The sequence below is a fragment of the Lissotriton vulgaris genome, chromosome 8 (genome assembly GCF_964263255.1).
Source record: "Lissotriton vulgaris chromosome 8, aLisVul1.2, whole genome shotgun sequence".
Taxonomy (NCBI): Eukaryota; Metazoa; Chordata; class Amphibia; order Caudata; family Salamandridae; genus Lissotriton; species Lissotriton vulgaris.
In genome coordinates, this window is record NC_141696.1 from 188,434,404 (window position 1) to 188,447,616 (window position 13,213).

At 39.4% G+C, this 13,213-nt stretch overlaps 1 protein-coding gene across 1 annotated transcript in view; it reads left to right on the forward strand.

Moving 5' to 3' along the window:
• Nucleotides 1-13,213, forward strand: part of ANKRD42 (ankyrin repeat domain 42) — a 428,468-nt gene that overhangs the window by 203,709 nt on the left and 211,546 nt on the right. Inside the window, exon 3 of the mRNA XM_086933250.1 lies at nt 12,010-12,117. Coding sequence (XP_086789376.1) covers nt 12,010-12,117 — 108 coding nt within the window. The remainder of the gene's footprint in view (nt 1-12,009; nt 12,118-13,213) is intronic.

The window sequence follows — 13,213 nt, forward strand, 5'->3', positions numbered from 1 at the left end:
GCCTGCTTGCTCAATAGGGAGGACTTTCTTCTCCACCACCCATTCCGTAAGGTGATCGAGGATTCTACGCGCAAATATTTTCCCCGTCACATCCAGTACGACTATTTGCCAATAATTATCTGGATGCGATCAAATACCCTTTTTGTATAGAGGAATTAAAATACTTCCTGACCAAGATGGTGGGATTTTCCCATTAGAGTGGCAAAAATTAAATAATGGAGCTAAATAGGTAGCCCACAAAAGAGGCTCCTTTTTGATTAGCGTCATGGGAATTTCATCAGAGCCCATTGCTCCTGAAGATCTAATTTTTTTAATAGCCCCGACCACTTCTTCGATAGAATGGACATAATTGGGTACTGAAATTAAAGGTTGATCCAATGTCACAATATCACATCTGCAGGAATCGAAATTTACAGTATACAATTCCAGCAAATAAAGTTTCCAATCCTCTTCTTTTATGGGTATTGGGAGAGATTTCACTCTAGTGCCGCAGCAGTAGGCGATTATTTCCCAGTACCTTCAGGAGTTATTTTTTTAAGCTGCCTCTTTTGGCTGTGTCCATGCACAGTCTTCCATTATTTGCCTTAGGGAGCGTTTTTTCCTCTGTCTTTTCCTCTTTAGCAGGTTTATTAAATTACTTCGCTCATGCGAAGAATACAGGAACTGGGCCCTCACTAGTTTATTTATTTCCCTATTTAAATTGAGCAATAGGTTAAAATATGATCTCCGTTGAACAGGGACATGAGTTGATTTGCCAGATTTAGCCAGAAGGCCAATGTTATGGGAAAAGACTTCAAGTAAATCAGGTTGAATACAGTCACACTCAACTGATTCTAAGAGCTGCTGATCTCTTATTAGTGTTGATAAGTGCGCTTTTAGTTTAGCGGTCGCTTGAGTGCTCCAGTGGCTTCTACCATTTGTTACATTAAACCCTACAGTAGCACCTTTGAAATTCCAGGAGCCTACCTTATCACAAATGAAATCAAATTTAAAGCAAATCAGCATGTGATCACTAAAAACATTTCCCAAGACTTCCATATCTGTAAGTTTGTGAAAACAATCTGCAGAAACAATTAGATAATCCAGAATTGATCTCCCAGTAGGCGCCTTATGGGTATAATTTGCTGGAATATCTTTCCTCAACCTCCCGTTAGCAAGGATAAGATCTAAGATTCTCAGAACTTCTAGAAGTAAAACTCCTCTTTTGTCTGTCCTGCTATTATTCGGGAATTGAGCAGTGGGAATATTTAGGGCTTCATTTTTTTTCAGTGTTAGAAAATACTCTTAGACTATGAGATGAGGCTTTAGAGTTCAGATCTCCCACTAATATTGTGGACCTACAGTCTTCTGATTCCAGTATGGAGGAGATAAAGGAGAAAAGATCTTTTAATAGGTGTGAAGAGGATGCGTCGGGAGGTAAGTATACATTTATTATCAACCACGAGTCCAACAGAACCTGGCCAACCTTATATTCCAATTTAATCGCCTGGATTAGGTTAGAGGCGTGAGAAGATTATTTATAGGACCAACTAAGGAATGTACTTAACAAGATTACAATTGTATTGTGATTCTGCTCTTTCAGGAATATAAGTTTGTTTTTATTTGTGCTAAGGCCGGCTGCATTCCAAGATATCACCTTAATATCCTTGCTAGGAAGAATTCCTGCATTTTAGGCCTAAAGGTCTATTTGAGTTAAGAGCACCTGCAACCCAGCTCCATTTCTTATCTTCCTCCTCTGCGGGAAGCACATACTGAATATTTTTTCCGGTATGGAGCGAGATCCTCCTACCATTTTTACCAAGAAATACCTGCAAAGTACTCTCTTTCTCCGGAAATGGTGTACCTCGTCCGGAGGATTCTACATCAATATTGGGCAACTAATAAAACATTAAAAATAGGATGAGCGTCCTTCCTAATATGGAGCATGACTAGACTAGAAGCCAGACAGCTACCTAAATCCGCACAAGCAGGGCATACAAAAAATGAAATGGTCAATTCCAACCAGCTTGACAGAGTTGCGTGGACTCGCTTCCTCCCCATTAAATGTCCCTCCAGACAAGGCGGGGTATGGCCAAGAGCCGGCGCTTTGCAACACAACCGTAAAAACATGTGGGTCAAACAATAAACTAACCAGACATACTGGTAGAAGAAATGAAGGCATGAAAAAATTAAAAATAGGGCGAGAATCCTTCCTACTAGGGTGCCCTATATACTTAACAAATAGCAGAAGGATCATAAAGAAATGAATGCAGTATTAAAGGCCCAGATTAAAGGTACAACATCGTAAACAAAGGTGAGACTTGCTCATAACACAGGTAGCCTTTCTCAACCATCGTTCAAGGTTCAACATTTGACACCAGTATTAACATTATCTATCCCCCCTTTATCCTATTCAATCCACCGCTCAAATAAAAAAATGTATTTTTCCTCTATTAATCCACTTTGGGTCCTGGAGTAGCGTGCTACACGCTGAAAAGCGCTTCAACGCCACGTCAGAGGTAGTAAGCGCTTTATAAATACAATTACAGTTATAAACAATATAAAAACAATGTATTGATTTCAACCTTATTTTTTTATTATGATCGTAAGAAGGTATAGGATAACTGAATCATTAACTGAATCATTAATATATCCCCACGGGGAATACATAGAATGAGCGGTTAAAGAAAGAGAATTTGAAGCCAGGTGGGACCAGAAAGAACTAAATGACAGATGGTAGTAGGGGGGGTAACCAAATCTTCCTCAGTTGGCTAAATTCGCAGGTTATACCTTGTCAGGCTTAGTTTGTCAAGTGGTGTGTAACTAGTGAGCCAGTTCTGACAGCTATTGCATGTGCACGGGGGAGGGACAAGTGGGAGTGTTTATGGTGGTTTGATTTCCTGTAAATAGGAGTAAAATTTGGTCCCTAAAGGTCTTGGTGATCAGAGTCTAAAAGCACTAGTCTATACTGAGTTATCTGAACTTCTTGCGACACAGGCCCACGCCCGATAGGAATGAAAAGATAGGTTTCTTGAGGTTTTCCAGTCGGAAAGTATGGCTTTCGCCTATAGAGTTAGGGGAATATCTATTAGCAGCAGGCCATTTTGATTGATGTTTATAGGCTTGGGTAATATGTCAAGAAAGCCAATAATGTAGTTTTGCATGATTTGCCTTTGAAAGACTTTATGTAAGGGTTCTTGGATATTTTTCCAGAATGGTATGACATACTTACATAAGACTAGCATATGCTCCATTTCACCTTTCTAAACCTTACAGTTCCTGTATAAATTGGAGGAATAAAGATAAAATACAGAAGAGTGAGGGTAGAGGCTATTAAGAATCGCACCTGACAAAAGAGTATCAGGTAGTGCACAGAACCAAGAAGCACTCCCCTCTATGCTGCTTAACTAGGAAAAATCCTACAACAACATTTAAACAAGAAGGTTCAGCAATATACAACAAATCTCTTTATTTCTTTTTTTCACAAAGGCAGAGGATCATAGCAATTTTTTTAGTTTCTCTAGACGCATGAATTTGCATTTAAAACCCTCATTCTTATCAGAAGACGGCTCTCTATGTACTGCATTTGTTTGTGATCTATCACTAAACAGATAACCCAGCAACTCTTCACGTCTATCATCATAATCCATAACCTTGGTCTAATGTATACGTATTTTTAATATTTGACCTCAAGTGTCAGTGCTCGTAGCCCACAAAATTAAATACAGAAGAGTGAGGGTAGAGGCTATTACGAACCGCACCTGACAAAATAATAGTGTCACGACGTATCAGGTAGTGCACAGGTTCAGAACTATACAACAAATGTTAATCATTCAGCATCCGCATTCAAAGCAGTAGACACATGGAAAACTATCCAGATCCAAGAGAAATCCTTTGAGAAACTCACATCTTGGATCTGGATATTTTTCCATGTGTCTACTGCATTGAATACTGATGCTGAATGATTAAGATATGTTGTATAGTGCTGACAATTCTTGTTTAAATGTTGTTAAAGGAATTTTCCTAGTTAAGGTGCATAGAGGGGAGTGCTCCTTGGTTCTGTGCACTCCCTGATACTTCGTGATACTATTCTTTTGTCAGGTGCAGTTCGTAATAGCCTCTACCCTCACTCTTCTGTATTTAATTTTGTGGGCTGCCAGCACGGACACTTGAGGTCAAATATTAAAAATACATATACATCAGACCAAGGTTATGGATTATGATGATAGACGTAAAGAGTTGCTGGGTGGTCTGGGGTGATCTGTTTAGTGATAGATCACAAACCAAGGCAGTACATAGAGGCCCGTCTTCGGATAAGAATGAGGGTTTAAAAAGCAAATTCATGCGTCTAGAGAAACTCAAAAAAATTTGCTATGATCCTCTGCCTTTGTGAAAAAAAGAAATAAAGAGAAATCCTTTGAGAAACTCACATCTTCGATCTGGATATTTTTTCATGTGTCTACTGCTTTGAATACTGATGCTGAATGATTAAGATTTGTTGTATAGTGCTGAACCTTCTTGTTTAAATGTTGTTGTAGGATTTTTCCTAGTTAAGGAGCATAGAGGGGAGTGCTTCTTGGTTCTGTGCGCTACCTGATACTTTGTGACACTATTCTTTGGTCAGATGCGGTTCGGAATAGCCTCTCCCCTCACTCTTCTGTATTTAATCTTGTGGGCTGCCAGCACTGACACTTGAGGTCAAATATTAAAAATACGTATACAGTAGACCAAGTTTATGGATTATGATGATAGACGTGAAGAGTTGCTGGGTGATCTGTTTAGTGATAGATCAGAAACCAATGCAGTACATAGAGGCCCGTCTTCAGATAAGAATGAGGGTTTAAAAGGCAAATTCATGCGTCTAGAGAAACTCAGAAAAATTGGCTACGATCCTCTGCCTTTGTGAAAAAAAGAATAAAGAGAAATCCTTTGAGAAACTCACATCTTGGATCTGGATATTTTTCCATGTGTCTACTGCTTTGATAACTGATGCTGAATGATTAAGATCTGTTGTATAGTGCTGACCCTTCTTTTTCAAATGGAGGAATAAAGACCCTGCTTTCAGCATTTGACTGGAGTCCACAATACATCATGAATGAACCAGATTTACTTGGAGCTGGAATCAGTGAAATTGTGGCGAAGCTGGAGTACTGTCACACCCTGATTCAATTAACTGTGTAATCTGGGGGAGCTTGAGATCAGAACAGATATTATTCCATTTGTTTTGTGTCTTCAGATTGAGTGTAGTTCTTTTAGGAGCTAGACGTTTTTAAAATGTTGAAGATACATGTCCTCTTAGGATCGATTTTTGGAGCAGGTAGGGTAGGTCAGGAAAATGAATTTCGCCAGTTTACCGGTTTACAGTATGGGAATTTGTAAAAGTTAATATTATCTATTTTGTATTTCTATAGTAGCTCCAAGAATGAGCAATGGAAAATAGGCGTCCCAAGGTCTTTATAAAAATGATAACTTTTTTGCCCACTTACCCCAAAAAGGCACCATGAACTTTATCAAGTGTCTTAATGTGGAAAGTCTGTGAATATCTTAAACAGAGATATCTGTGTAATTCGTAGCTCTATTTTAATCATCAGGTTGAAACAAATGGGTGCATGTAGTAAATTCTTAACTTTTGTCTGTGATTTCCTGTCCAGTGTTTTGAGGCTATTAGCTTTGTTATTGAGGATGGTAAGAAAATGTTTGAACTGAATAGTTTTCATTGTAACAGTTGAAAGAGGTGGAAAGATGTGCATACATTCCTTCTCTATTACAAGTCACATGGATGCATTGTTACTGTCTAGTTGGAGTCAATTAGTGCCATGTCTTATAAGAAAAACTATTTGATTGTTTTTTCTAATTCTTTTTATACAGTGTTTGCATAAAAAAATATCATACTCTAACACAATGGAGTAGCAGACCCACATGTAAAGGGAATTGATACACAATATAAAAAACTGTTTGTATACTCTTGCAAGTCTGTAGTAGGTATCGGTAGTATATAGTCCAATGTCAAGGTTAGAAAACTCAGCCCATGGTTCCCACATTTTCCGGTGTTATTGCGGGCAACCTGGATTCTCTTAAATGGACTTCTCTAATATTTTCCATCTGTCCATACCTTGTGTACCACTGGTTCAGTAGGTGAGAGCCAGTCTCCGGTGATATCACTTGATTTGATCGAACACCACAACCCAAATAAAGTTTTCATATGTTAAGGGAACCTGTTTTCCATCATTCAGCTCAAAAACAGCAATTTGGTCGACATATTCACATTTAACTGTGTCACGTTGGTAAGGGTGTGAGTGATTGATGTCCAGTACATCTGCATTATCATTCAGGACCAGATTACATGATAGAAGACCCCATTGCCAGCCAGGCATCTGGGACATAGTGGAGAGGGATGTTTGCCCATCTTCCAGAGTCTCTTAGAGAGTAATATATCTTGTGTTAATATTTAAATTGAAGTAGCCTGAGTTTTGCAGATATTGCTATTGTTTGGGCAGGCATTTTGACCTCTCTCCAGTAGTCCTCATTGAGTTTTCCAAAGTGTACATAGCAATTCAATGAACAGTTACCAGTATTACACTGGTTGATAGTGTAGTCAGGAAGCAGCAATTGCAGGTACAGTGTTAATATAGGAATACATTTCTGTTGTCCTTGTTCCATTCCAGCCTTGCTAACATTACTGTGTGCCAGGAGAATGTTGTAGAGAAAGGAAACAATAAAGTTTAGCAGTAAAAATGGAAATATGGAGGGAAGTAAAGAACATATTCACTGTACGGGCTTCGGTGGAAGTGTTACAGGCATGGGGGCAGTAACACGAGGTACTTTATTTTGGGATAGCTTTATAGTTTTGAGTAAGTAAAAACACTGCTGGAGAGACACGTTTGGGATACGAGAGTGTTACGGAGAACCTGAGCTATGGTGGTGAGCCAGGAATGGGGTTCCCACTGAACGTTTTGTTGGGTATGGGGGCACTAGAAGTCCAGGCAAGTCCACTTGTGTCTACTAAAGTAGTAAGGGCAGTACTGTGCCTCCCCTGAGCACCAGGGGGGAGGAGTAGGGGGTAAACTTGTTGTTGTGCGTTATGTTGTGGAATCGTTATTCGCTTTGTCTCAGAAAGTTTCTATTAGTACATCCCAGCTTTTTGAGAAAGGATATTTGCGGAGACCTGAGCTTCATCATGGCGAGGTAGAGAGCTATATGCCTCTGACTAGGTTGTGACTCTCTCCAGTAGTCCTCATACAGCATGCCAACATCCTCCTCCCATGCCAGCTTATGGTCCAAAAGCCTGTTTGGACCTTTGTTGACAAGGGAGTTGTAGTTTTAAGAAATACATTTCCCTCCTTCAATCGGGTCTTCTATTTTTTTTTGTTTAAGCAGGCTACAGTCAACGACTTTATCAGGTGCCTCAATGTGGCAAGTCAGTGTGTGTCTTAATTGGAGATATCTTTAGATTTGTGCTGTGATACGTGTTGATCAAAATCTTCAGGTCAGTCCAGCTAAGGCTTTCATATGGTTTGTTTTGAAGATTAGCAGTGAATCCCATTTTGTCAGATTGTCTGTAACAGTCATAAGAAGTGGAGTGAGGCTTAGTTCCAATGCCAAATATGGGTCATGTGTACCAAGGTATTTTTAAAGACAGGGCTATTTGATAGTTATTACAGCTAGGTAGGTTAATACCCCCTAATTGTTTTGTCTAATCTTAATTTGGGTTAAGGAATTCTTACTTTTTCACCTTCCAAATAAAATTTGATATGTTTGTTTGTTGTTTTGAAGAAGCTTTCAAAAAGTTAATTCGAAACATAATGGTAATAAAGCTGATTTGCGGAGCGACCGTCTCTTAATGCACTCTATCATACTGTAATGTATTTTTGGGGGCGGTTTTGAAGTAAATCTATAACTTTCCTAAAAATTGATTTTTCATTTTGAAGAATTAAGTATGTTCGTGTCTTATTGAATAAGATACCTCGGAAACTGATTTGTTTGCTCTGTCATCTTAAACTGGTTTTGCTGAGTATATCCAAGGTGCATAGATTATTCAGGGGGAAACTTCAGTTTTGTCCAGATTGAGGGCATGCCTAGAAGCATATACATAGACTTCTATGGTGTCCTCTCTGAAGATCAGAATGTCACCTGTGTATGCAGCTGCCTTCTGGGTGCAAGAAGAAAAGGCTATGCTTTTTTATTGTGTGATTGAGCCTTATAGCAACCAGCTGAGGTTCTGTTACTAACAGAAATAAAAGTGGTGCCAAGGGGCATCCTTGTCTGGACCCGTGCGAGAGCGCTAAATATTTCAATAACATGCTGTTATCTCATATGTGGGCTGTCAGTGGGAAATAAAGTGCAAAAATATCCTTCCAAAATACTTCTCTATAATGGAATTTGCTAAGCACTGAACACAGGAATGTCCATGAAACGCTAATAAAGGTCTTTTCTGCATCCAGCAAACACAGCAATTGAGGGAGAGTCAAGAAGGTACACTTTTTCTAATACTTATTCAAATAGTATGGTAATGTTGGAGGTTAATCCCCTTTTGATAAAGCCTAATAGGGCAAGGTGAATTAGTTTGTTGTTTAATTTTTCAAGTTTGAAGGTCAAAATGTTTGCTTATATTTTCTAATCAATATTTATTAATGAAATAGGCTTGTAATTTTGAGTTTCTAGAGGGTACTTGCCTTCTTTATTAATAACTGCCATTATAGCATCAGCTGCTGTGCTCTTAATGGTTGGAGACTTTGCAAAATGAATTAATTATTTATCCATAAAGTCAAGAAAAGGATACTGAGTATCCTTATAACAGATATCAGTAAATCGTCTGTGACTGGGAAATTGCCAATTGCAACGTATATTAATTTCTTCGATTATTTCAGGCTTAGTTATTGGAGACTTGAGGTTCTTCGTAAGCTGACTGTCTGATGGTTTGTTCTGTAGTTTGTCTATATACTTTGAGCAATCATTGGGGAGGGGGGAGGGTTTGAACTGGAGTGATATAATTTAGAGCAGACATCGTGTAAGTAATTCAGGATGATATCTTTATTCATATTGGTATTACCTTTAGAATGTTTTATGGCCATGTTTTTTGTATTCAATCATTAATTATTTAGGTAATTTGCAATGGCGTTAGCTGCTTTATTTCTTTCTCAGAATTTACTAGCGTTATTATTCATTACCCCAATATGGGCCCTTTGTTTGATAATATCATTATATTAATATTAAGGTATTTCAAATGTTCCTGGCCAGAAAATCCTTTGGAGTGTTGTAGTGTTGCAACAATTTTTCAAATGGTTTAACATTTGATTTTTTGTTTTATTCTTATTGGACATAATATTTATCATCAGGCCGCTTACTTTGGCTTTCACTGTATCCCTAATGATGTCCATTTTAGATTGGGTGTCATTGTTTTCTAAGAAATAATTTTGAATAGCAGCTAAAATATTGTAGTGTACTTGTCATTTATTTTGCTTTCCTGTATAAAGCCCATATTGTGCTGGCAATACTAGTTAGGATGGTTCCATACAGCCATCAAACTACTACCCGTAAAAAAAGTTCACCAATAATAATCTATTTAACCAATTTATCCCAATCATGTAGACGTTTATATCCGTAATGTTTCTATTTCTAAGTAGGTCACGGTGGTCCTCATAATACAAATTCTCATCTATTCTAGACAGAATATTTTGAATTAAGCATAAAGATTTTTAATTACCTGTTCCACTGTTCTCAGTTAAATGTAATACTATCTCTTACAAATCAAATTCTGATAGTGTGCATCATGAGTACATGCTTGCGGTGCCTTGCCATTTACACAATCGATCTTGGAAGGGTGAGCGCCCTACCTGAATGTCTTCTCTTGGTCCAGTGCTGATAGAGCTGTACGACACAACCTAAATACAGTGCTAGCTAAAGGGTATCCATTATGGATAGGCTGTGGGAGTAAGATATAATAGGATTAATCTGCTTGACAGTGGTAATGAGCATTGACTGGAAAGGTGGGTGGGTCACAGAGAGTGTAACTGTGTCTGTTTAAAAGAAAGTATGAATCAAGCTGTAATTCAGGTTTGGAACTGCAAAGTCCAATCGAAATTACTCACCCCAGGGTTTCTTTTGCTCGGATGGGGAATGAACAGAAGATCATTGTGGGGCACTCGAGCAGGCCCTAGGAACTTACAAGCGTTGTACAAGGGAGCTTCCCTTACCTGGCGAGGGAGTTCCTGCCTCCCACCACCTCACATGGACTGAGATATGATTGATCCTTTGTGGCTACAGTATAGTTAGAAGGTAACATGTCAGCACTACAGTAGCGTAAGGCAAACTGATCTGCCCATCCTACAGGGTAAAATTGATTTTATTTATTTATTTTTTATTTAGAGGTTTTCTATAGCGCTAGCCAGACCCGAGGGTATCTGAGCTCTTTACAACATGATGAAGAGGAGGCAAAATACAGAACAGTGTCAGGGATGGCAAATATAGAAGAGTTCAAATTTACAGTTCTGCTGAGTGTCAAAGGTGTGTCGAAGAAGTAGAGAGGTCGAGGGATCCGAGACTAAGCCATGAGGTAGAGGGGTCAAGAGATAGTCTCAAAGCCTCGAGGAGGCAAGTCTTGTGCTCTAATTTTTTCTTAGCGGTGCCGACCCAGTGGTTGAGAGTTCGGGGGGAGGGCAAGGAGTAGGTAGTGGTTGAGCGAAGTCTGATGGCTGCCCGGTGAGAGCGCTATGTCAGGTGACTGCCTGGAGGGGGCGAGTGCGTCACGTGATTGCATTTAGGAAGGCGCGGTTGAGGTAAAGGGTTTTTAGGAGGCATTTGAATTTTGTAAAGGAGGGGGTGGTTCTGATGTCGACTGGGATGGCGTTCCAGATTTTCGGAGCGTTTCCTGCAGAAGAGCGGGCTGCAGTCTTTTGTTTCCGTGTTTTCAGGGAAATGAGTAAGAGGGAGTTGGAACTCCAGAGGTTTTTCTTGATTGATCGGCTTTTTTGAGTTTAGAGGTCAGGTATTCCATTTAACAGATACCTAGGCTTAAGGGTGAGAGTGAGATCAATTGAGGGGGCGGTGACCCATCATGAATCATGAACATGTACTGCACCGGGCTGCCTTATACCTTGGTACTGTTGTTAAAACACTACACAGATGAAACACACTATATCTGTTGTCTTCATTCCTTTTGATGCTGTGCCCACCCCGGCCCAGTAGAAAAAGACAGTTTTTGGGTCCCCCTCAGAATCTTTCACAATTTTTCTATTAAATTGGCAATGCTTAAATATGTTTAGACTTACTTAAACATTGAAGTTAGGTTCTGTTACCATTTTAAAATGCAATCATATACATAATTGCCAAACACACCATTCTGGTCAGGCAGGTCTTACTAACATGTAAAAGTATCCACAGTGTGATTATTAGATGGCTTTGAAGAATATTTGATGTCCCTTCCCTTTTTTATAAATACTCCCAGCTAGGATATAAATGACAAAAGACATTAGTGTTGGCCCATTACAGAGTGGGGTATTACCCTTCATTTTTCCCTCTTAAAACAAAGCACTGTTATTAGCATAATGCATTTTTTGGCCAGAGTCTGGCACCCTCCCTGTAATACTTTGAGGCTCACCTTGGGGGCCCGCCACCCAGCTTGAAGATCCTGGCAATAAATGATATCACTCGGGTCAACCTTTGAAACAAGGAAGAGCCACACTCTTAAAAGGATCTTCTTAATAGGAGTACAGGAGGCCATCCCGTTCAGATGAATGTATTGACATCACTTTGTCTAGAAGAGGATTCACCAGTTTAGATTCTACGTGCTTCCTGATGTTAATTGACCCTTTTTCATTAAATCCATGTAACTGAGACAATAAGAAGCAGGTGGGCTTAAAGCTACTGCAGAGACCAGATTCTTATGTATAATGATAGCTAGCAATATTGAGTTTCTAAGAAAATGTTGAATTTGGATTACAAGTGCATTTCTTGGTGTTTCTGTTGCTTTTCTGATTTTCATGATTAATGTCAGCAGTGGATTTTGAAGTGAGTGCTTTATGTTTCTTACAGTGCCTTCACTGGTTGCTGTGGCACGGGGCGGATATAACTGATGTGACTACCCGAGGCTGGACAGCAGCTCACCTGTCGGCAATAAGAGGACAAGATGCTTGCATGCAGGTAAGAATTACTTTTTTTCACCTATATTACTCATATAGGATCCATAGTGGAAAAGACCTTATGGGAGACAACCAGCAGACGGGTCTACTATTGGGATGTGAGATAGGGATATTTTAAATGGAGCTCCTGAAATGGGCTAAACAATTGCTATGGAATGCCACAGTGCCCAGATAAATTGCTATGTAAAATATAAATGTAATGGCTGTGACAGTAGGCTAACTCAAGGAAACAATTGTTGGTGGAAGAGTGCTGGAAACGCAAAAACAAGTCATTTGATAACTTGTCTCTACCATGGGACTTATTTTCCTTATAGGATTACGTTTTCTATTTCTTAATTATATTCACACTCAGTTAAGTTTTAGCTCAATTAACTTTATGTGTACTATAGCTCAGGATGTCTATTCAAGGGTCATAATAGTGGTTACTTTATGTGCAGAATCAAATGATACTAGTACGGATAGTAAAAACAGAACAAATATAAATGTAAGAAGAGAGTCTGGGTGAAGAGACTGTCAGTCAAGTCACATGTGATCCAGATTTAGGAGAAAGTCCCATGCACCGTGAAAAAATTTAGTGCAAGCCCGGCAGAGCTCTGAGTTATTATTCACAAGTTATGTGGTAAAGTTAAAGTTTCATCTTAGAATATAGGAGAGGGAACCCTTATGTTTACCAGGTATGTAGAATCATTACTACTGACCCTGCTGGACATTTTTCTGCCTGGAACACAGTGTGACAGTATACACCATCCTAGGTGCCGGGTGAAGATACAATTGAGGCACACAAAGGTTTTGGTACCGGGGAATGGGGGGGTGGAAGAGTAGCGTAATGATAACAATTATGTAAATTAAGGTCCCGACAAGAAGAGCACCACCCGCATTTAAAAAATATCTCTTTGAGTTTAGAGGGCTAACCTCACGGGTTTATAGTGCGCTTTACAAATGCTATGATTGATTGATTGATGTTGATGACCCATCTGCAGCTGTAGACTGTGGTTAGGGTGAGAAGAAATGGTGTGGCACGCTGTGTTCAGAGTTGTGCTCTACGCCTTTAGAGACATGACGCCCATTGCCAGTGTCACCGTGACTAGCACAGCCAC